At 38.1% G+C, this 23,182-nt stretch overlaps 1 protein-coding gene across 3 annotated transcripts in view; it reads left to right on the top strand.

Moving 5' to 3' along the window:
* The window catches only part of agtpbp1 (ATP/GTP binding carboxypeptidase 1), a 44,224-nt gene that overhangs the window by 4,573 nt on the left and 16,469 nt on the right, over positions 1-23,182 (top strand). For 2 of the 3 annotated variants that reach the window (XM_059523810.1, XM_059523809.1), the window contains exons 5-24: positions 3,231-3,298; positions 3,382-3,445; positions 5,388-5,534; positions 5,683-5,814; positions 5,921-6,014; positions 6,171-6,208; positions 8,596-8,804; positions 8,892-9,069; positions 9,432-9,532; positions 14,363-14,482; positions 14,644-15,134; positions 15,836-15,919; positions 17,101-17,187; positions 17,309-17,457; positions 17,754-17,841; positions 17,974-18,118; positions 18,503-18,653; positions 19,899-20,079; positions 20,331-20,460; positions 20,542-20,673. In XM_059523810.1, the coding sequence (XP_059379793.1) occupies positions 3,231-3,298; positions 3,382-3,445; positions 5,388-5,534; positions 5,683-5,814; positions 5,921-6,014; positions 6,171-6,208; positions 8,596-8,804; positions 8,892-9,069; positions 9,432-9,532; positions 14,363-14,482; positions 14,644-15,134; positions 15,836-15,919; positions 17,101-17,187; positions 17,309-17,457; positions 17,754-17,841; positions 17,974-18,118; positions 18,503-18,653; positions 19,899-20,079; positions 20,331-20,460; positions 20,542-20,673 (2,789 nt within the window). Of the gene's footprint in view, positions 1-1,710; positions 1,979-3,230; positions 3,299-3,381; positions 3,446-5,387; positions 5,535-5,682; positions 5,815-5,920; positions 6,015-6,170; positions 6,209-8,595; positions 8,805-8,891; positions 9,070-9,431; positions 9,533-14,362; positions 14,483-14,643; positions 15,135-15,835; positions 15,920-17,100; positions 17,188-17,308; positions 17,458-17,753; positions 17,842-17,973; positions 18,119-18,502; positions 18,654-19,898; positions 20,080-20,330; positions 20,461-20,541; positions 20,674-23,182 lie in introns of those variants that run through there. The other variant, XM_059523811.1, reaches the window with a different exon arrangement.

Raw genomic sequence — 23,182 nt, 5'->3', positions numbered from 1 at the left:
TTTACATTGACTTAACATTGAAATCACTCGCGCCAGACGCTCTATTCATGTTTGGTGTGAACGCAGCATAAGAGGTCGTTTTCGACGTCACTGGGTCTTATAGGCGCGTAAAATTGCTCGTAACAATTTTCTGTCTAGCTTTCTCAACGCATACTGCACTTTCGGAATTCTTTATTTTCTTTTTCTGCCTGTTTGTGAGTTTTGTTACATCTATATTTTTTAATTGTTTAATTCTTTTAAAATGAATAGTGTACACATTTGGTTAAAATCAATTCCCTATTTTCATTTTCAAAACTTTTTTTGGTTGGTCTGGTCGATTGTGCAATCGATTTTCGAACTAAAAGTGACAGCCCTACTCGCAAGCTTTTTTTTCTGTTAGAAAGGCTGTGGTTTTCTCTGTTCAGGCCCTCTTCCAGAATCAAATCACTGAGGGTGCTTCTGAAATTAGGGTGCTCTAAACTTAAAGGGTTAGTTCACCCAATAATCAAATTTATGTAATTGATAACTCACCCTCATGTCGTACCAAACATGTAAGACCTCCGTTTATCTTCGGGACACAGTTTAAGATATTTTAGATTAAGTCTGAGAGCTCTCAGTCCCTCCATTGAAATTGTGTGTACGGTATACTGTTCAAATGAAATCAAGAAATCATATACTGTATGTCTGAAACGGATATGTCTCAATGTTGCTAAAATGCATTGTAAAGAGAAACCAGAGCAGAACGCAAACGCAAACATGCACTGGATTGTTTGCCAGAGCTGTTATAATGTGCTATTATTACAGCTTCAGCTGATGGTGCTCTTGATTTTGTTGGAGCACCCCACAGGACTGGGCCTGTCTCTGCGATTTACACAATCATTTGCACAATTTGTCATTTTATTTTCTTTCTTTTTCTATCTGAAGCTATAGTTGTGTTTAGCACAAAAACTCATGCAGTCTCCGTAGTTCAATGACAAGCTACGCGTTGACAATGATATCGCGTTCATTATCGCCGATGTATCGCCTTCGATAGGGATGCAATGATTCAGTCAGCTCCCGATTCAATTCGATTCACAATTTTATTTTTTTTACAAAATTATATTTAAGACAAATTATGAATTAACTGTGTCCTTTTTTATTGCTTGGACAAAATGCTGAACATTTCTATGTGAAACTGAAATATAGCTATAAAAATATACTAATCTAGCACTTGCATAATATTCCTCTTTTGTTGATTTTGATTGCTTTCATTGTCATCATTTGTAAATCACTTGGAATAAAAGCGACTGCTAATGACAAAATTTAAATATAATGTAAATGTAAATAACAAAACTAAATAAAATTTGACCCCTGACCCCTGCTGCCCGTAACCATACACCGCATATGTGTAATATCTCCACTGTCTGCACAGTGACCCCACGCGATGCCGTCAGCAAGTGTTCCCATGTCTCCCAGTGGTCACCTCTTGCACCTCGCTCTCTCTCTCGCTCTCTCTCGCGCTCTCTCTCTCTCGCTCTCTCTCGCTCTCTCTCTCTCTCTCTCTCTCTCTCTCTCTCTCACTCTCTCTCGCTCACTCTCTCTCTCTCTCTCGCTCTCTCTCGCTCTCTCTCTCTCTCTCTCTCTCTCTCACTCTCTCTCGCTCTCTCTCTCTCGCTCGCTCTCTCTCTCTCTCTCTCTCGCTCGCTCTCTCTTTAACCGTTCAGTTCCCTTCACATTCTTGGCCATATCCTCTCAGGCTCGTGACTGTCATTGATCTGCTGTGGGCTTTGAAGGGGTGTGTGTTTTGACTGACAGCATCTGGGCAGTAGGAGGGCTCTGCTTCTGTGTGAAATATGATTACACCGGTGTAGAATTTCCCCAGTGTTTTGGATGAAGCGCTGGAGTGCATACAAGTTATGAGAAGAGGCATAAGAGTGGGTTGTGTTAAGAATAAAGATGGACTACAGAAGCCATGCCAGAAGGAAGACAGGCGGTTTGTGTCGGCCCCCGTCCAGCCCCGGTAAGATCAGAGCGGGAGACTCACATGGCTAAATGCATCGTTCATTATGTTAAGCTGCTTCTTACAGCTGCTACTCCTGTGAAATGTTTCCTAATAATGCTTATGATACATGACGGTTAGTTATTAAAACAGAAAAAGGTTCACACTTAACTGAGACATTTTAGTATTTTAATCATTAACATCAAGATGTTGTCTGTAATGTTTATTGTAAAAATGAATTTTGTAGTAATAGTTATATTAATTTCATTTTCAGTAAAGTTTGAACATTTAGTATTAATGAAACCAAATAATAAATCTCTCACACTCAACTAAACAAATCTGTGCATATCTCTTTATTAAATGCATCTCAACTTTATCATGTAATACATAATTTGAATTAATAAATATGTTGAATTTCAGTGTAATAATAATAATTATAAGTTTCATTTTAGCTCAATTTAATGATAGATTATCAGTAAAATTCAACAAGCTATGAATGAACAAACTTGCATTCTATTAAACAAAGGACTGACCACTAAAATAAATAGGGTTATTTAATGCATTATTATCTATTTAATAGTGAAAGTTTTTTTTTAATATTTTGTTCTATTTTTTTTAAGTTATTAATAACATTTAAATGAATTGTTTAAATTGAATTAACTCATGAACCCGGGGCAATTAAATGCATTAAAGATTAAAAAAAAAATGTTTAGTTTAAAATTTCTTCGCATGTTCTTACCATTTAGTCTGGGCTGATCTTGTCAGTCTATACTTGGCTCGGTTTTGAAAGGCGCTCAGGTTTTTTGTGATCTCTGCAGTTATTCTTATGTCCACTGGAGAGTAGAGACTGCCTCAGCCTGACGTGTGTACTCTCCAGCCTTCTGCCCTGTCACCACTTTCTGATTTGCACAGCACTTTTTATTTCAGTGTGTGTGTGTACATCCATGCTGGGATATGTAACAAGTTCCTTTGCTGTTAATGGTAGATGGAGTGGCTGTGTCTCTGTCATTTAAGAAGGATCTTGGCATGCATGACTCAAGCACATTCAGTGATATTTAACACCGACCAAACTTACTCTTCACAAAGTTTATAGAAGTTCATCCACAGGGTTGTTTTTTAACGTGACTGTGTGGTCTTTAGTCTGTCACTATAGACATGTTGAGTTTACAGATGCTTCTATTGTACTTTGTGCTCTATTTTTAAGACCTGTCAACATGCGTCAATAAGTTGAATCATGGGTGGTGTGTTAAGAGTATGCTTGGTCATGTTTCAGAGAAGACCCGTAAGGAGGTGACGTCTAAAGGCTCTGGTGGGATGGAGGTCATTCTGTCGTCTCTGGAGGTACTGATGACTTTAATCCATCCGTTTCATCGCAGCTTAACTTGAAGTGCTTTTCAGCTACTAATCCACTTGTTTTTCTCCAGAATACACGGGATTTGCAGACCACTCTCAATATCCTCGCTATCTTGAATGAACTGTTGACCGTGGGTGAGTTTCAGTTTTTGATCCCCAAATCAAATTTTGATGCCCATGTTATCTAAAACTAAAACTATTAAAATGTGTTTTTGTTCATTGAAATAAAGCTGTAAAATAAAATAGTTAAATCACATATTGGTCACACTGTATTTTGAGATCCGATTCTCGCTATTAACAAACCATTAACTATGACTTTTGCATCAATAAACTCCTAATTAATGTGCTTTAAGTACTAATAAAGGCCAATATGTTAATAACTGGCATGCTAATAAGCAACTAGTTAATAGTGGGAATTGGTCCCTGTACTGAAGTGTTAATATCAAAATTATATGCCAAACTTAACCCTGTAAAGCATCCTTTATATGATCATCAGGCTCTTGAGGGCCGTTTATTTTTTTTATTTCTCACTCGTCATTAAATTGCGTTGCATTGTATGTTTTTCCCCCACAATAAAACCTACAGAGCTTTGATGATAAAACAACATCTTACTAAGATGTATTATTGGGAGATAAATAGCCAGTTATGTCAGGATTTACTAATGTCACGCAGTGAAGAATTAGCATGGAAAAGGCGCAAACAGTTTTTTTTTTTTCACATGAGCTTATTGGATATGCCTTTGTAGGAGTTTCCTTTTCAGATGCAAAATGTATGGTTTAGGAGAGAATTAAAATGAATCATGGAATGCGATTTACTAAGGTTGGTGCTTGTCAAATTACTGGTATTTGCGTAATTTTTTTTTACGCTCCAAAAAAGCATGTCCTAAAAAGCAGATGCTAATTTGCGCTGCTCTTGGTAGATTGTGTCGGTCATTATGGAAATGATCCGGCTGCGTCTGTGTTTTTTAATATGCACATCGTCAGTAAATCATCACCAGAAACTTCGACTCCCATTAGCGCTTTTTTTTTACTGCGCTATGTTAACATGACAACTGTGTGGAAAAGTTTTTCTCTTGCGTTTTTAAAAAGTTTCACGTATACACGACAACGTTTACAAAACGATTCGCGTTTACACAACGGCTAAAAAAGCTGTATTACGTATGCCAGGCCAGTAGTTGGCGCTGTCACCTTGTTAGTAAACATTACCTGTAGGGAAGTAACGATTATATGTTGTATATTATGTGTCTCCACTGTTGATTGTAATATTGGTGAAGTAAATCCAAACTTTGTTGAAGAAGCTTTATCAAACTCTTGAGCAGCAACAATAGTACCATGGACTCCGCCATTGTTGTGTATGTTTGTTCGCGCTTGCCTTTAAAATTGACACGTAGTGCGTGTGTCTACATACCTAACAAGTACTACATACGCGCATGACATCACTGTTTTCAAACATTACTGTATTGGATGTTTACACTGAAACGATAAGTTGAACTTTGACACCCGTTTTCAAAAATATGCATTTTCTGTCCCCAAAATGCTGTTGTTGTGTAAAATAACAGGCAAAACACATTAAAAGGTTTCCCGTTTATGGCTGAAATCGTTGTCGTGTAAACAGCCCCTAATTCTAGCGCAACTGATAGTTATGCATGTATGTACAGTAAATAGTCTATACTATGCTATACTGTTAAAGATCTCATTAATTTATATTACAAGTTATCAGAATTTCTTGCTTTTTGTTCATATAGATATCTGCATCTGCACCAAACTGAGGTGTTTTTTTTTTTAACCACCTCGAGTCTGAGCTCTATATTTTTACTATATCATACTATGATATCCGATACTCATCAAAAACTATTTTTTTTAGTTTTTGTTGGTTTGTATTTTATCTAAATGTTCAAAACACTTATTTAATATGTCAGGCTTTACAAGGTTAAACATTTTTTTTTAGTTTGGACTAAAAAAATCAAAATGATTCAAACTGAAATAAAGAAAAAATACAAAACGTTTAATGACATTCTAATTCAAATGAAATTTGAAGATGTAAAAGCAGGCGTCCTCTTGCTGCTGTGTTTGTTCAGGTGGAGGACGCAGGACCGGCATGTTTGTGTCTAAGGGAGGAACAGCCATTGTGCTACAGCTGCTGGTGAGCTCCAGCAAAGACCCTCCGGCCAATGAGGAACTAATGCTCCACATTCATACTCTACTGGTCAAAGTCGGCCCCAAAGGTATGAGGACACCAGAACTTGATTTAGCATTGCCAGACACTAGATTTGGTACAATCCAAACATTTTCTTGTAAATACAGATTTATCTTTTTATCTGTTTGAATCTGTGGACAAATGAACAGTTCCCAGTGACATCACTTCCTCTTCAGACAGGAAGTTTGGCGTAAAAGCGCGTCTGAACGGGGTTCTGAATGTGACTTTGAATCTAGTGAAGCATAATCTGCAGAACCACAAGCTGTTGCTGCCGTGCCTTCAGGTGCTTCGGGTCTACTCAAGCAACTGTACGTTCACTCACTTTATGTGCTCTGTAGTACATTTACGATAAGGTTTACGTTTCTTTAGTGCATCACTACAGTGAGGCATTAATCAAATTGTCTTTTCTTGTAGTGGTAAATGCCGTGTCGCTGGGAAAGAGTGGCGCTTTGGAGATCATGTTTGAAATCATCGGACCCTTCAGCAAAAAGAGCACCACTCTGATGAAGTATGTTGTGTGTTCATGTTTACCAGATCTGAGAAACATAATTGTTGCAAGAATGGTACTAATCACCAAATATGTGGTGACAACAAAAAATGTGATTCACTTATTGTTTTTTTATTTGTTTGATTCGATTAATTCATTTGTTCTTTTCCGAATCAGGGTGGCCTTGGACACACTGGCGGCATTACTGAAGTCCGGTAAGATGCCTGCTTGGATGATTCTCACACAACTTGTCAAAACATGTTAATATTACCGTCCAAAATAGAAAGAAAGACATAAAAAATATAAATTGAGTAATTTTAATTGTAATGGTGATTAAATCAGGGTAGTTTGTTGTACTTTTAATTTACGCATTGTTATATTTATTCACATTTTTCGTATTACAGTAATAAAAATAATGGGAATAACACACACACACACACACACGCACAAACGAGCAAAAAAAACGAATCAGTCATAAAGATACATAATGGCAATGAAAATATACATGGAAATAGTGCTTAATTAGAATGAAAATAGTGGATTAATGTCTATACAAATAAAATGTAATATTTTACTGTTGATTTTTGGAAATATTATTATTTATTTATTTATATTTATATTAAATATTACTGTTATATATTCTACATAAGTTTGAGGTCAGTATTTAATATACAAGAATTCATAAAAGGCAGCACAACTGTTTCAAAGATTGATAATAATCAGAAATGTTTCTTGAGCAGCAAATCAGCATCGTAAAATATTAGAAGACTGGATTAATGATGTTGAAAATTTAGCTTTTCATCACCGGAATAAATGACATTTTAAAATATGTTTAAATATAGAGCATAAACAAACAAATGAAAAACCTTACCGACCCCCAACATTTTTGAAAGGTACTATATATATAAATATATATATATCGGTGGCAGACATATAAGCCTGAAAAAAGTTTTTATTTTTTACTTCAAATATTAGGCATAAAAAAATATTGAGTTGTGTTGTACTGACTCTTGCATTTCCCAAAATATATGTGGTCTTTTAGATTTTGTATTTGAAATTGGATTTATTCACCAATTTGTTGCAGTCGTGCCTAAAATTGTCATATGGTGTGACAAAAGTTATTCTAAATAAAATGAAAATGGAATATACTCTGCCTAAGCAACTAACTTGAACATAAATCGTTATCATTACTATTTTAGGATTTAACATTTATTTTGTGCAGATTAATTCGATTTTTAATTGTTTTTCTAAATCATCATGCAAAGTAAGTCATCTCTTCTCAGCCTTTCCAGATATTTTAGATTAATTATGTTAAACCCGGTTATAAATCTATGAAAATGCTTGTGACTCTTGCTGATACTATTTCTCTTGTGTCCCATTGACTTTTTTTATGATTTATAAAAAATACAGTAAAAAACAAAAAAATGTAAAATTTGCATATGAATTATCCAATAAATCTTGAGACCTCCTCTCTTGTTGCATGGTCAGCATTGAGACTTTCCCTTTATTTTTTTGTCCTCTCTTTACCTGACATTTCTACCTGACAGACAAAACATTGCATTTTTTAATAGACATAGCATTGCAAATATGGTGAAACGGTTAAATTAAGTATAAAATTTTAAAGAAATACATTAATTGTATAGGTAATTTAATGTTCACTATTACATTCATTGAATATGTTTTGAATAGTTATTTATTTATCATTTAAAAAAGGTGTATGTAATATTGTGTGACAAATATATCATATGGTGAGACTTAGAAAAACAGTCACACCATATGACGTTTTGTTCATTTAAGCTAATCTTTTGGTTAACTAAAAACAGCTAGCTTATACTTAGCATGTAAATTGCTACATGACAGGAATGATTTTTAAGAATTAATAAGTAAAATTTGTATTATAGTGTTTAATATTTAAGCAAAAAATGTCCATAACACCATAACACACACAACATTGACCACTAGTGAGCATATCAGATACAGAGCTTTTTAATAAAAAATTAAAAAGCCAGAACTCACCTCTTGACCTTGCATACCACTCCAGAGATGACACTGCAACTTCCTGTTTGAGTGTGGACCTCTTCATCATAATGATGTCCAAATTATTGCCCGTTCAAAATATAAATTGCAGTGTCACACCATATGACGCCCATTTTTATTTGGCCATAACTTGCTTTAAAATCATACACAGACATCAACACTTTCTGTGTCTGTTGAAATAGCTTAATTCTGTTACTTAAACTGTAAATCTATCAATTATTTATATTTTGCTGATATATATATTGTCATATTAGTAAGGTCACACATATCCCGGACAGTCACACCACATGACAATTTTGATGTTTAGATAAAAATTTAAAGTAGAGGTCCTTAAACGCCAACTACAGCTATGGTATGCTGTAATCATATCTTGTCAGAGGAACAACATGAAGATATATATTTTTAACACATACTCATTTTTATTAGGTTATGACATCATGGACAGGTAGAATTGCATGTCATGTCTCCCACCAATATATATATATATATACAGCTAGAACAATACATGTTGTTGCAGCTTGGTTAGTGACATCTATCACAGCTCTCTTGTATGTGTGCTCTTCAGGAATGAATGCCCGGCGGGCAGTGGACAGAGGATACCTTCCCACGCTACTCGCAATCTACCAAGATTGGCACCGCAATGATACACGCCACCGCCATGTGGTCGTCCGCAAGAGCATTCTGGGATGCATCAAAAACCTCACTAACATTAAGCTTGGCAGGAAGGCTTTCATAGAGGCCAATGGCATGAGGATCCTTTATAACACATCCACTGTATGAAAGTGTTGGATAGATTTGTGTTTAATTTGTATTTTCATGGAAGTGTACAGTATAAAGTGATATAACTGTAATGTGTTTCAGGAGTGCCTGTCTGTCCGGACGCTGGATCCATTGGTCAATACCTCCAGCCTAATTATGAGGAAGTGCTTTCCAAAGAACCGCCTACCACTGCCTACTATTAAAAGTGTCTTTCACCACCCGCTACCACACATACCAGCTGGTGGACCGGTGGCGCAGCTGTACAACCAGCCACCTGGAGGTAAAACACACTCACAACCGCCAGAAGGGTATCATTGTTATTGGTCTTGTTGCATGATAATTCTCAATCTCGAAAGTCAAAATGAAATCAAAATGCACTGTATGTACTTTGTTCCTGGTATTATTGTATATAATTTATCAATCAATTACCAGGATAAAAATAAGTGCCACCCATTATTTTTTTATTTTCTATTTTCTTTTCAAAATATGTCTCCTTACAGAAGAAAAATTGGTTGCAAATTCTGTTTGATGTGCTCACTTACTTCTTTGTACACAGTGTTATAAACTGGTATGGAATGATGTTGTCAGTGATGTTTGGCGTGAGTAAGTGGTAACGGATCTCTGTGTCTTCGTTGGTGTTAGTGGATGATGTAGTGGATGAGAGCGATGAGAATGAAGCCACAGAGGTCGACACAGAAAATGACACGGAATATGAGGAGGACGAAACCGGTCACAAAACACAGGTATTATCATCTCATTAAACTTCAATAAAATTCTAGCCGTCAGCCGACCAACAACTACAGGACAGGGTGACTGATGGCCAATATAATGATTTTATATTGGTGAATCTCAAAGAACATGTTTGAGTAATATCAAAACGTATATCAGAGTGGCTGTGATTCAGCCACAATTAATCACAGTGTGCTAATATATAGCCGTATCGCATGGCTACAAGTGTGATATTTAATTCACAGTTCAACGGCATGAGTGTGTAAATAAATAAGAAAAACAACAATGTAGTGTCTTTTTAAACCCCTCTTTTGTGCAGAACTACTAGCCAGAGGGCGGCTGTAGATGGTAATGTTTTCTCTTGGTTCTTGGTTCTAAATAAATGCAACTTACAATCCAGTGCGACTTATATGTTTTTTTCTGATATGAATTACGTATCTGACTGATACGACTTATACTTAGGTGCGACTTATAGTCCGAAAATACGGTACCTGCATCTGAAACCGCATTCATTCTTCAGCTCAGTCTCATATTCACAATAAAACATTGCGCCAGACTTTAGACCAGGTTTGAGTTGGTCTATGTCGCAGTCTATTTTCAGCTCCTTAAATAGCAATGCTAATAACCTCTTTTTTAGACCAGCACGTCCATGGGCGCACAAATGAGCGCAAATGCATTTGTTAATTAAACGCATGGCGATGGCCGGGAAAATGCGCCGGACTGAAACTAGCAAACACACTTGCGCTGCGCCTTGCGTTTGGATGTCCTCTGAGGAAAGCGATATCTTTGTTGTACTGTCCTTTCATCTGTAAAGGGTGATTTCTGATGTCAGCGCTGCTCAGTGTGTTTGTTGGCTCCATCTTACAACCTGTTGGAGAAAGTAAAAATAAGTTCCTTGTTTGTTTCAGTCTGTTTCAATATAAAAGTCTTTACTGCCTAAATACTAAATACTATTTTTAAATACTACTATTTATATAAAATATTATTTATTGAATAATAATATTTAATATGCAACAACAGGCATCATAAAGCTTGAGAGGCATTTCAGTCAAAAGTGCAAAGGCAGTGCTCTGACAAACAGCATTAAAGTTATATAAAATATAACTTGATGAGATTCATAAATGCTGAACAGCCGCTGAAGCCCTGGAGCTCATAAGTCCAAAAATTTTGAGGGCAAATTTTCAAATAGACGTTATCTTTATTTTTTGTAATAATACCAAACTCTGCTGCTGCGCTTTGCTTCGTATACAGAGTCTGGAAGGTCATAATTGACAAGCGTTTACTTTCTCGTGGGGGGTGGGTGCTTGTCTCAAGTTTAAAATCATTGGTTAACCGTAAGCCGATCACATAACGTCTGGTTGTAATGTATGTTATGCGCCGGCTCAGCCACCTCAAACGTCCGCTGTAAACACAGGAATGCTGCGAAAACAAAACAAAACCAATGAAGCGAGTTTTACTGCCTCCTTAACCTGCTCCTCCGTGAGAGCAACCAAGGGGGGCACAATCAAAATTATCACCTTGCTGGGTTTTGGCCTCCCCAGTTTCTCACTGACTATCGATAACCGTTGATAAATTAAACTTTTCCCAAAACCTGTCGGGAGTAGGGCCACAACACCACCTCCATTCAAAATGTGATACAAACACTCTTCTTGTTCGGGCTTCATTTGGCAAATGCCGGGAATATTCTCCACTACAGAGCGAATAGCATCCCGTGTCTCCATGTCCGCTGATGTCCACTAATTTTTTTTTTTGATTTCCCTAACCTAAACTACAATCAAATTCGGGGCTTCGCGTCTACGTCAAGGCTCTCAGCCCATCCTCTGTTCGTTGATTGGATGGTTGGTTTGGAGCCAGAGGAAATCTGGGAGATGGTTTGCTATCTCAGACTGAGTACAGAAGCGAACTGAAATTGAGCGAAAGTATGAAGTCTGACGTAGTCAGGCTAATCTTTATTAACAAACCACATATTTGGGTCCCTATAATCCACCCGGCGCAATGCGACGCAAGGCACAGCGCAAGTGTGTTCGCTATTTTCAGTCCGGTGCATTTTCCCGTCCAGCGCCACGTCGTTTAATTAGCAAATGCATTTGCGCTCATTTGTGCGCCCAATGGACGTGCTGGTCTAAAAAAGAGGTGTGTTCAGACGCATTGCTGGTGCATTGCTATTTTAAGGAGCTGAAAATAAACTGTGCCATAGACCAACTTAAACCTGGTCTAAAGTCTGGCGCAGTGTTTTTTCTTTGTTATTAAAGAGCATGCGCCCGGGTGCGCCCACCTTTTTTTCTGTCGTTAAAATAGCAAAAGTGGATTTGGACACGCCCTGAGTGTACCTGCGCCTGCGCTTTACACTTTGCATTTAGATCGTTAAAATAGGGCCCTTGAAGTCTAAACAACTACATTCCTGCCTAAAAACTCTTAAAGCCACATTCCGTGACACTAAAACAGTATTATTTATAAATTTATAGTAGATTTGGGTGTCCGCCATGACACTTTCTGTGAGAAATACTGCCAGCAGAGTGATTAAAAATGGTGAAAAAATTGGAGTGCTGTTATCACTAAAATATTGCACCGCTAGAAAAGGCTCTCAGTCTTTACAATACGATTTGATTGCTTAATAATAAAAATATAATTTTTATTTATCTCTTGGAGTATATGTATGGAAGCACATGGGTAGCGATATTCAATTTGGAATGTAATATGCAAAATGACAATGCAATATGTAAAATGACAATGCATTTCTGTATTTACATTTTCATTTTCCAATACATTTGTGCAACGTTTGGTGCAAAATGAAAATGAAAATTAAATTACATAATTTTCATTGGCCATTTCATACACCAGTTTTAATATTTTAAAATTAAAACTAATTTTAACACTTTATAAGTTAATATAAAGCTTTATAAATGAAAATGTATTACAGAAATGATTAGATATGTCTAACATGTTCAAGCAATAACTGTGTCAAAATTATCATTTAAATGCTATTTTTCTTAAATGCATTAACACTCACAGTCAAGACACTTACGATTGCATTTTCATTCAGTGTCCCGCAATGAATGTAGCAAAATTCAATGTGCACATTGAAAATGCATTCCGAGCCGATCACGTGTCCGCCCCCTCCCACCATGTCAATCACTGCGTGAACAAGGCGGGGCTTGCAGAAGGTCAAGAGACTCAAATCTTACGAAGGATTCAAGTGAGAGAACATGGACAAGACAGTTGGTCCGTGTACGTTTTGATCATTTCGGTTTATGGCTTCGATATTACATTCGCACTTGTGGGCGGCGCTGAAACGCTGCTTTCATCTGATTGGTCGAATCGCTCAACCTTCAACTCGGTCTTTTCTTTCTTTCAGGCAGAATAAGAGTCAGTGCGAGTGAAGCACTGTAATGTCTGAAACCACCGCTCACTGTTAATTAAAAAATATTTGAATCAGATGTAGCTGTGCACATAATTCGTGCTGCTGCGACTTGCAAGAGACCCCGTTAATTTATTTCTAGGTTATAGTATTGAATAAATATTGATAAAAAACACTGCAAAAAACAGTGCAAATAGTTCTGTCTCCTTGGATAACAGTGAAGTGGAAATAAAAATCAATAATAGACTGAACAGTTCCATGTCTGTAACATTTACCACTCTCATATTTTAAGTCATAAGGCACTAGGTATGTGTGTGTGACATTAATAAATAATTGTAAAAAAATGTAATATCGAAGCCATAAACCGAAATGATCAAAACGTACACGGACCAACTGTCTTGTCCATGTTCTCTCACTTGAATCCTTCTTAAGATTTGAGTCTCTTGACCTTCTGCAAGCCCCGCCTTGTTCACGCAGTGATTGACATGGCGGGAGGGGGCGGACACGTGATCGGCTCGGAATGCATTTTCAATGTGCACATTGAATTTTGCTACATTCATTGCGGGACACTGAATGAAAATGCAATCGTAAGTGTCTTGACTGTGAGTGTTAATGCATTTAAGAAAAATAGCATTTAAATGATAATTTTGCCACAGTTTTTGCTTGAACATGTTAGACATATCTAATCATTTCTGTAATACATTTTCATTTTAATTTTGCAACTTATAAAGCGTTAAAATTAGTATTCATTTTACATATTAAAACTGGTGTATGAAATGCCAAATGAAAATTATGTAATTTAATTTTCATTTTCATTTTGCACCAAACGTTGCACAAATGTATTGGAAAATGAAAATGTAAATACAGAAATGCATTGTCATTTTACATATTGCATTGTCATTTTACATATTGCATTGTGCATATTACATTGCAAATTGAATATCGCTACCCATGTGCTTCCATATATATGTAACCATCTGTGAAGTAGCATATTCATGAATACTACATGGAAAATTATTTTTAAAATGATTAAAATAAAATCAAATATATGTAAATTGATATTTTCACCCCAATTTTGAATAATATAATAATAAAATTTGAATATCTTAATATTATAATTTAATTATATAATTTTATTTAAGCAACTTATGAATTTAAGGCATTTCTTGTGAAGTACAGTACAAATGCAGTGTATTAGTATTAATTGACTAATTAATTAAAAAATGTATAATTTATTTAATAATGTGCCTTTGTCATTTTTATTCGTTTTCTTTAATATTTCTATTTATCTTTAATATATTTTTATTTCAGTTTTTAGTCATTTTAGTACTTCCAAGCCAGAAACGTTTATTCTATCATTCAGTGTTTGCACAGTCCTATACAATGATCTGCTGTTTGTACTTATAGGCCTAAATGTGGTTCACATTATTTGTAAAAGAGCAATCAAAACACTGATTTTATAATTGATGTTTGTTATGCATTGCAGAATGATGATGATATAGAGACAGATATCAAGAAACTGCAGCCCATACAGGTGAATACTCGTCCGTTCGATGAGCTCAGAGCCTACGAGTATTTCTGTCGGGAATTCAGTGAAATATTTGAGGTGAGGACGCTTTTGATTAAATGATAATAAGGCAATAAAAATCCCATTGATTGCAAAATAGCAGACACAAAAATACTTGTCCTAAATAATAGCATAACTTTTGTAACGTGACTGTCCATCTCTTAATCATCAAGGATGATCACTTTCTGTTTTGTTTTCAGGATGATGACTTTGAAAGCCCTAGATCTGTCATCCCTCCATCAAGTGTTAACTCAGAGCTTCATCGTCCCATCATCATTCCCACCACACCGAGCTCATTGGGGCCTCAAAACAGACGTGCGCTGCGAGAGGACCTTCTAACGCCCAAGTCAGATGAGTCCCCTCTGGAACTGGACAGCATTTCCATATCAAAAAGGCCAGAGGACACGGCGGACCCCGATCTGGTCTGTAGTTTGGGCCGTCTGGTTGTAGATGGTGGTGTGAATGGAGACTCTGTGGATGGGTCTCAGGAGGAGGGCGGGGAGCTAGCCGTGCTGGAAGTGCCAGACACCGCAGCACTGCTGCCACTGCACGACCCTGACCTTTACTTAGAGATGGTGAAGAGCACCTGCTCAGTTCCTGCCTACTCAGAAGTGGCTTACCCAGATTACTTTGGGCATGTGGCTCTCAACCTCCGCGAGCCCATTCTAGAGAGGGTTTATGGTGTGCAGAGGTACTACACAAATGGTTTACTACCTTTTTTGCTTTGAAATACTGTACTTGAAATGTTAAAGGAATAGTTCACATAAAAATGACAGTTTGCTGAAAATCAACTCACCCTCAGGCCATCCAAGATGTAGGTGAGTTTGTTTCATGGGAACAGATTTGGAGAAATGTAGCATCACATCATTTGCTCACCAGTGGATCCTCTGCAGTGAATGGGTGCCGTCAGAATGAGAGTCTAAACAGCTGATAAAAACATCACAGTAATCCACACTTCTAAACTCATTTTTCAGCTTATTCTCGTTTTCGAGTGAACTATTTAGTATTATTTAATAAAGTCTCTTTTAAAGCAGTTCTGTGCAGTATTCCAAACCTCTGTCTGTTTTTTCCCTCCGTGGAACACAAAAAGGAGATGTTCAGTAGAATGTTCACACTGCTGTGTTTCTATACAACAAAAGCCAGGGGTTATCAAGCTTAAAAAAAAAAAACATCATAAAAGCATCAAAGCTGTTCACATACTTATATTTTTAATCTTCTGAAGTGTTTTGTGTGACAGTCAGACCAAAATAAGTAAGTTATAGACAGCTCCTGGTCACTGTGTGCTTTGAATGGAAAAACAGTTTATTGGAATATCTCATTTTGTGCTCCATGGTTGAGAATAAGTTGACAAAATGACAGAAACTATTCACTCAACACATTCTTTTTCAACAGAACAAAGATTTTCCAAGACATCGAGAGGCTCATTCATTCCAGTGACATCCTCGATAAAGTCGTATATGACTTAGACAATCAGAGGTCAGTCTGAAGCAGAAGTAAACTGTCCTGCTAGGATGAGCTAAACAAATTCAAGTGGGCTTAGAGATAGCCAAGCAAATATTTAAAGGGGTTGTATGATGCTGCTAAAAAGAACATTATTTTGTGTATTTGGTGTAATGCAATGTGTTTATGCGGTTTTCCACATATTGTTCATTATTGTTCCTCTATGATCTGCCTTTCTGAAACGCGTCAATTTTTACAAAGCTCGTCGCTCTGAAAAGTGAGCTGTGCTCTGATACAAATACAACTTAACCACTGATTTCTTTTGGAAGGCCAAACAGCGGCTTTTACGTAAACATTTGGGCGGTGTTATGCAAATCTTCCACCATCGTGACGTAGACGTGTGGGGGGGGTGTTAGAAAGAGCCGTTTTAGGGGGGTATGGATGAGTCTTAACTTTAATAAAGAATATCTCTGTGGATATGAGACTTTAGTCTTTGCAACTTTAGGGATCTTATCTATTCACGAACAGCTTGTAACCCCCCAAAGAGAAAGGAAAACTTGAAATCGCATCATATGAACCCTTTAATTAAAAAAAAAGACTAACATTAAGGGCAGTCAAGTATTTTTATTGCAGTTTTTTTTTAAATATATAATTTTGTAACAACATACATTACACTGTTTTTATGGAAAACTGATTCCGAAATCAAATATAATCAAATAAAAGTAATGAAAGGTATTTTTATGAAATATAGACAAGATCATTTTTATTGTAAGAATTTTATATTTTTATAGTCATGTGAAACTAAATTATATTAATCATAAAAATAACTGTTGTTGCAGTTATTATTTTATTATTATTATTTTACATTTTAATGTTTTTATTTATTTATTTTTTACTGTTTATTTACTTTTTTTGTTTGGAATGAACGACCATTTGCTATCATGGAGCTGCATTTTACACAATGTGAAACAATACTAATTAATCATATCCTCTTGAATATATCGGCCAAACATTAAATATTGACAATAGTGCCACTTTTCTTTTCTTTTTTCTTTTTTATTATTAATTTGTTTGATAGAAATAGAACAATGAATTAAAACATTTTAAAAAGGGGGAAATACATATATTTATAGTTTCCGGCACACCCAGGCTCTTGTCTTTTGTATTTCTGAGTTATTCAAAACGCATGAATCTTCAATGTAAAATTGTTCTTTCAGTTGTCCAGTCATTGACAACGGGGAGTCTCTGAAGTTCAACTCTAAGTTTGAGTCTGGAAACCTTCGGAAAGCAATACAAGTCAGAAAGTATGTGTAAAATTAAAGAATGAGCCTTTTTTGTTGTATAATGTGCTTTTCATAAAATGAAGAAGCCATTTGTTTGTTTGTTTTGTTTTCATTTCTTTGTATTGCCTGTTTCTATCGGCAGGTTTGAGTATGACTTGATCTTGAACTCCGATATCAATAGTAATCACTATCACCAGTGGTTCTATTTCGAGGTGGGCAATATGCGTCCTGGAGTTCGTTATCGATTCAACATAATCAACTGTGAGAAGTCCAACAGCCAATTCAATTATGGTGGGTCATTTCAAGCATTAGATATGAAAATAACTCAATTATATAATAATACTCAAGTGCACAAACACATATAGTTACTTTCAAATGTCTGTGCCATTAACCTGGATTATTACTTAACCTAGTTCTAAAGTACTAAGTGTTATGTATCATGCTAGAGCTAAAAGCCATTGTGTGCACATATTAACATTTAGGTTTATTACCATATTCCACTATTTGCATGTTCTTGGTCAGCCCATCTCTAGCCAACTTCAACTTCAGAGAGTCTGTTTGTTTGATTTCTGTCTATTGTATGACAGGTATGCAAGTGCTCATGTACTCCGTACAGGACGCTATCAACGGCAGCCCTCATTGGGTTAGAACAGGATCAGACATCTGTTACTACAAGTAAGAACCATCATTTCCATGTTGTCCGATAACTCCTTGCTATTATATTTTTAGTCTTTAAAAATAAATAGATTTGTGGGTTATCATGCATTTGAAATACAGTTAAGTTGATCTCTATTCCTGTCTACCCAGGAATCATTTCTCACGAAGCTCCATTGCAGCCGGGGGTCAAAAGGGCAAATCATACTTCACTATGACCTTCACTGTGACCTTTCAGCATAAAGATGATGTCTGCTACTTTGCCTACCATTACCCATACACCTACTCAATGCTGAAGGTACTATACAAATGTACCCTCACTAAATTGATGCATCTGATGTGCACTAATACCTGAATGCGTCTTGACTAGAAGCCCATTAATACACCAGTTTGGGTGCGTAGAGCTGTGTCCTATATAGACTGTAGATGTACTGTAACTAATCTTTACCTTAATATTTAGTATTACTGTTGAAGCTGTGGACTTGCAGTTAAGTGCACAGCTTGTTTAGAATGACAATGTTAGCCCAATAAGCATGCCTCAAACATTGGACACCATCAGAGTGCATATGCCATTTTATATTTTTATTTTATAAACTATGATATTATCAACATCCTAATCTTGCACGCTGTAAAGTAGGATGCAAAGTAGGATTTTGTTAGATTTTTTCCCTCGATCTTTTAGATGCATCTGCAGAAGTTGAGTGCTTTGCGTACTGCTCAGATCTACTACAGACAGGATGATCTGTGTGAAACGCTGGGAGGAAACAGCTGTCCCCTGCTCACCATCACAGCCATGCCAGAATCCTCCAGCAATGACCACATCAGCCAGTTCAGTATGTATCACGCACACAAGAACATCTCTGATAAACTTACAGCCATAGCAGGAAGGCTTATCAATTCATTTGTTAAGAAACTGCATGCCCTCTTAATCACACTCACTCTCATATGTATATTCTCATGCATTCTTTCGTACACACTCATATGTACTTGCTTTCCTGAACACTCACTTGAATACTCTCACATGCATCCTCATGCAGGCTCTCATGCTAACATTAACATGTCATGCACGCTCACATGCATCCACTGTCATGAACACTCACATGCATCCTCATGCATACAGTACATGCACTTACACATTCAAACTCAAATGCTGCCTGCTCTCATGCACTCTTTCGGATGAACATTCTACATTCACCCTGCCATGCAATGTGTCATGCACTGTTTAATGAATGCACTTTCACATGTATGCGCCTATGCATTTTTTCTAGTTAATAAATTGTTGCAATCTTTCATGCCCTCTCACATGCACTCACTGAAGAACTCTCACATACGTTCTGATACCTTTTCACACACACACACACACACACACACACACACTGAAATCACTCTCTATAATGAACACTCTTGCATTCACACTCCCATGCACTCTGAATGAACACAATGAACACATACATATGTTCTCTTGCGCTTTCACGGACGTTCTCTAGTGCATTTTCTAAAGTACACTCTCCTATCCACTCTTGCATGCACTATACCAAGCACACACTTTCTCATCTACACTGTTATGTACTTTTTCACATGCATATACTCAAGCATGATGCCATGCACTCTGAAATGCACTTTTTCATAAAAACTTGTCTTTTATGCACACTCACATGCATGTTCCCAAGAATTCTTGCATGCTCTCATATTCTTTCATCCACAGGGTTCCTAGTGCTAATGTCATTTCAGCCTCTCATACAATCAAGCATGTATTCTAGCATACACCCTAGCATGAATGCATTCATATACACTGTTCTTGAATGGCCTGCGTATACACTCATTCAAGCACTCTCTCATCCATTCTTGCATGCACCTGCGCATTCGCTCATTAAAGCACTCTCTCATCCATTCTTGCATGCACCTGTGCATTCGCTCATTAAAGCACTCTCTCATCCATTCTTGTATGCACCTGTGCATTCTCTCACTCAGGCACTCTCCCATCCATCCATTCTTTCATGCAAATTGTCAGATTGTGATTTCAGCCTCTGTGAAAAGGTGTGTCATGCTTAGCTACGCTGTAATGTATATGTTTATAGGAAGCCGTCCAGTGGTCTTTCTGTCTGCGCGGGTGCATCCTGGAGAGACTAATTCTAGCTGGGTGATGAAAGGCACTTTAGAGTTTCTCATGAGCTGCAGTCCTCAAGCCCAAAGTCTACGAGGGAGCTATATCTTCAAAATCATCCCCATGCTCAACCCTGATGGCGTCATCAATGGAAAGTATGTCAACGAACAAAACAAATCACCTCCATGTTCTAAGTTGGTTCTAACAATTCTAATTGTTGTGTAAATGCATTCATGTCAACTCTGAACTGTGTGTGTAAATATTGCCTAAATGCAGCTTTTGAAAACAATGTTATGGCCACGTTGAAGCCTTAAAAGCTTATGTGTAACAAATTTGAATCATCAGTCATTCTTCACACAGTTTATCTGTAATCGCATATTTCCACTCCTCTTTTTTCACTCTTCAGTCATCGTTGTTCTCTGAGTGGGGAGGATCTGAACAGACAGTGGCAGAGCCCCAATGCCGAGCTGCACCCCACCATCTACCACGCCAAGAGTCTCCTGCAGTACCTCAGAGCTACAGGAAGAACTCCACTGGTGAGAGAGCATCACGCTGTGTATGAGAGAATGGTTTAATGACACCAGCAGTGCCTTAGCCTCTTAACTGTGTGTGTTTAGGTGTTCTGCGACTATCACGGCCATTCACGGAAGAAGAACGTTTTCATGTACGGCTGTAGTATTAAGGAGACGGTGTGGCAGACCAATGTCAACACCAGCACCTGTGACCTACAGGAGGACCTTGGATACAGGGTAACATGCTGTTATGTAGACATAATCTTACATTTACAGTATACAAAGATCCTTCCCAGTCCATCCAGATGAAAACAAACCTTCCAAAAATTGCTTTTTTTATGACTCCTCAAGTTTACATATTAAAGGAACTGGTAACCAAAGAAATTAAAATTTGTGAATTGAAATGCTTGTGTAACACAAAACCCAAATACCAATATTTGTTGAATTCTTCAGTTGTGAATGAATTCATGATACCTTTATACCTGCTCGCTGGTTTAGTAGCAGCAAACAGTCCAAATGATTGTGTAAAAGAAAACAGACGGGCTGTATTTGACTTTTATTTGAGCAGAATATCTCAATAGTGATGACTCAACTCCAACTTTCATGTTTGCTGGTGTTTTCAGCTCATGTAATGTAGAGAGAGCTAGTCTGCATGTTTGCCAGTTTGGGAAGAGTAAAGTTCCCTTTTTATTATGGATAAATGAAAATGGCCTTTCATGCAGTGTGTAACACAGCTCTAAGTGAATGAAAACATCCTGCAAAGTTTTAAATCTGAAAGTGCACCATGTATAAAGTTATTGTCTCTCAAAAGAAAGAGTCGACTCTGAATCACTTAAACGAGTCGTTTTTAGAACGAATCCCAAGGTGAAGTTATTTCCCACCCACTTGTTGGTCTTCTCCCTTTGGTCTGGATTTAAAAATGCTAATTCACTCTTTGCCACTAGGTGTTGCTTTTGGAACTGTAAAATAGCAGTTTCCCCGGTAACGCTGTAAACAAAGCAGCACTGAGCTCACAAACACTCCTTTATCAGACATTATAGTCACGATGAGATGAAAACGTACTCGGTTACTAAACGTAACCTCGGTTCTCTCTAGAAGAGCGAACGAGTACTGCGTCTTAGCTAAAACGCTACGGGAAAAGTCTCTTTTCACGAAATACTGAAGCAAAAAATTATCCTTAATTTTGTATTTTTGTAAAGCGCATTTGCAGCAGTACACAGCCATAGGCGAGACGGCTCGTCCGCTCATTGGCTTGTTCTGCGGCAACTGCACAGCCTATCGAGCGCAGGCTGATGCAACATCAGACCAATAAGGGCGCTTCGCGCCCTTCTTGCCACTTCCCGCCGAAACGGGTGTGGCCCAACCTATAAAAGGAGCTCGAAAAGGCTGACTCACCTGATTTATTTCATCGCCGAAGCGAACCAGAGTGAATCGTGCGCAAGGCAGAGAACGCAGTACTCGTTAGCTCTTCTAGAGAGAACCGAGGTTACGTTTAGTAACCGAGTACGTTCTCTTACGAGAGCTCTCTCGTACTGCGTTTTAGCTAAGACGCTACGGGAACCCAATGTAAAACGCCGTGCGCGCAGGGATCACACACCAATAAACCTGAAGCAATGCCCAGGATTTACAGTGCACCGTCACCTGAGGGACTCAGAGAGAGTCCAGGACAGAAAAGGGGGAAAGCCCTCCGTCCCATATCTAGCAGCATCCGTAGATGCGGCAATATGACATCACACAGCCGAGGCAAGGCCTGACCAATGTGGCAATGCGGGTCTTACGCAATACTGCCCATATAACAGTCGGCAGCGCATATAGCGCTCATGAACTCAGAATTCCCTCAGGGCCCTGATTCGACTATACCGACAGCAGCCTTGCTTGCAAGGCGGGAACCTCCAGGTTATAGAACCTGATAAATGTAGACGGCGAGGCCCAACCTGCCGCCATACATATATCTTGCAAGGAGATCCCAGTAGACCACGCTCACGACGAGGCGACGCCTCTTGTGGAGTGTGCTCTGACGCCCAACGGGCACTGCAGGCCCCTGGAAGCGTAAGCTAATGCTATGGCGTCAACTATCCATCTGGATAGAGTCTGTCTCGAAACAGCCATTCCCTTGGAACGTCCACCGAACGAGACAAACAGCTGCTTCGTTTGCCGAAGTGAGACACATAAGCTCTTAAAACTCTGACAGGGCAAAGAAGACTCGAGTCTCTATCCTCTCCTGACACCGGCAGGGCAGACAAGGCAATAACCTGAGCCCAAAACGGCGTGTTGAGGGTTTTCGGCACATAACCGTGCCTAGGTTTGAGTATGACCCTTGAGTCATTAGGCCCAAACTCCAAGCACGACTGGCTCACCGAGAGCGCGCGCAGATCACCCACACGCTTCACTGAAGCGAGAGCCAACAAGAATACTGTCTTGAACGACAGGTGCTGAAGGCTAACTGATTGGATAGGCTCAAAAGGGGGACCCTTCATGGCCTCCAAAACCGCCGCGAGGTCCCACATAGGGACTGACGGAGGTCTGGGAGGATTCAGCCTCCTAGCTCCTCTGAGGAACCGGATGACCAAATCATTCCTTCCTATTGACTGACCGAGCGCTGTTTCAGAAAACGCTGCGATGGCCGCCACATAAACTTTGAGCGTGGATGGGGCTCTGCCCTTATCCAACAGCTCCTGCAGGAAGGAGAGAACCTCCATCACCTCACAACTAAGGGGTGAACATCCTCGAGCTGTGCACCAGCTGG

The sequence above is a fragment of the Carassius carassius genome, chromosome 34 (assembly GCF_963082965.1).
Source record: "Carassius carassius chromosome 34, fCarCar2.1, whole genome shotgun sequence".
Lineage (NCBI taxonomy): Eukaryota > Metazoa > Chordata > Actinopteri > Cypriniformes > Cyprinidae > Carassius > Carassius carassius.
The sequence above is the reverse complement of the archived record's forward strand: the minus strand, read 5'-3'. Positions and strand labels throughout refer to the sequence as shown.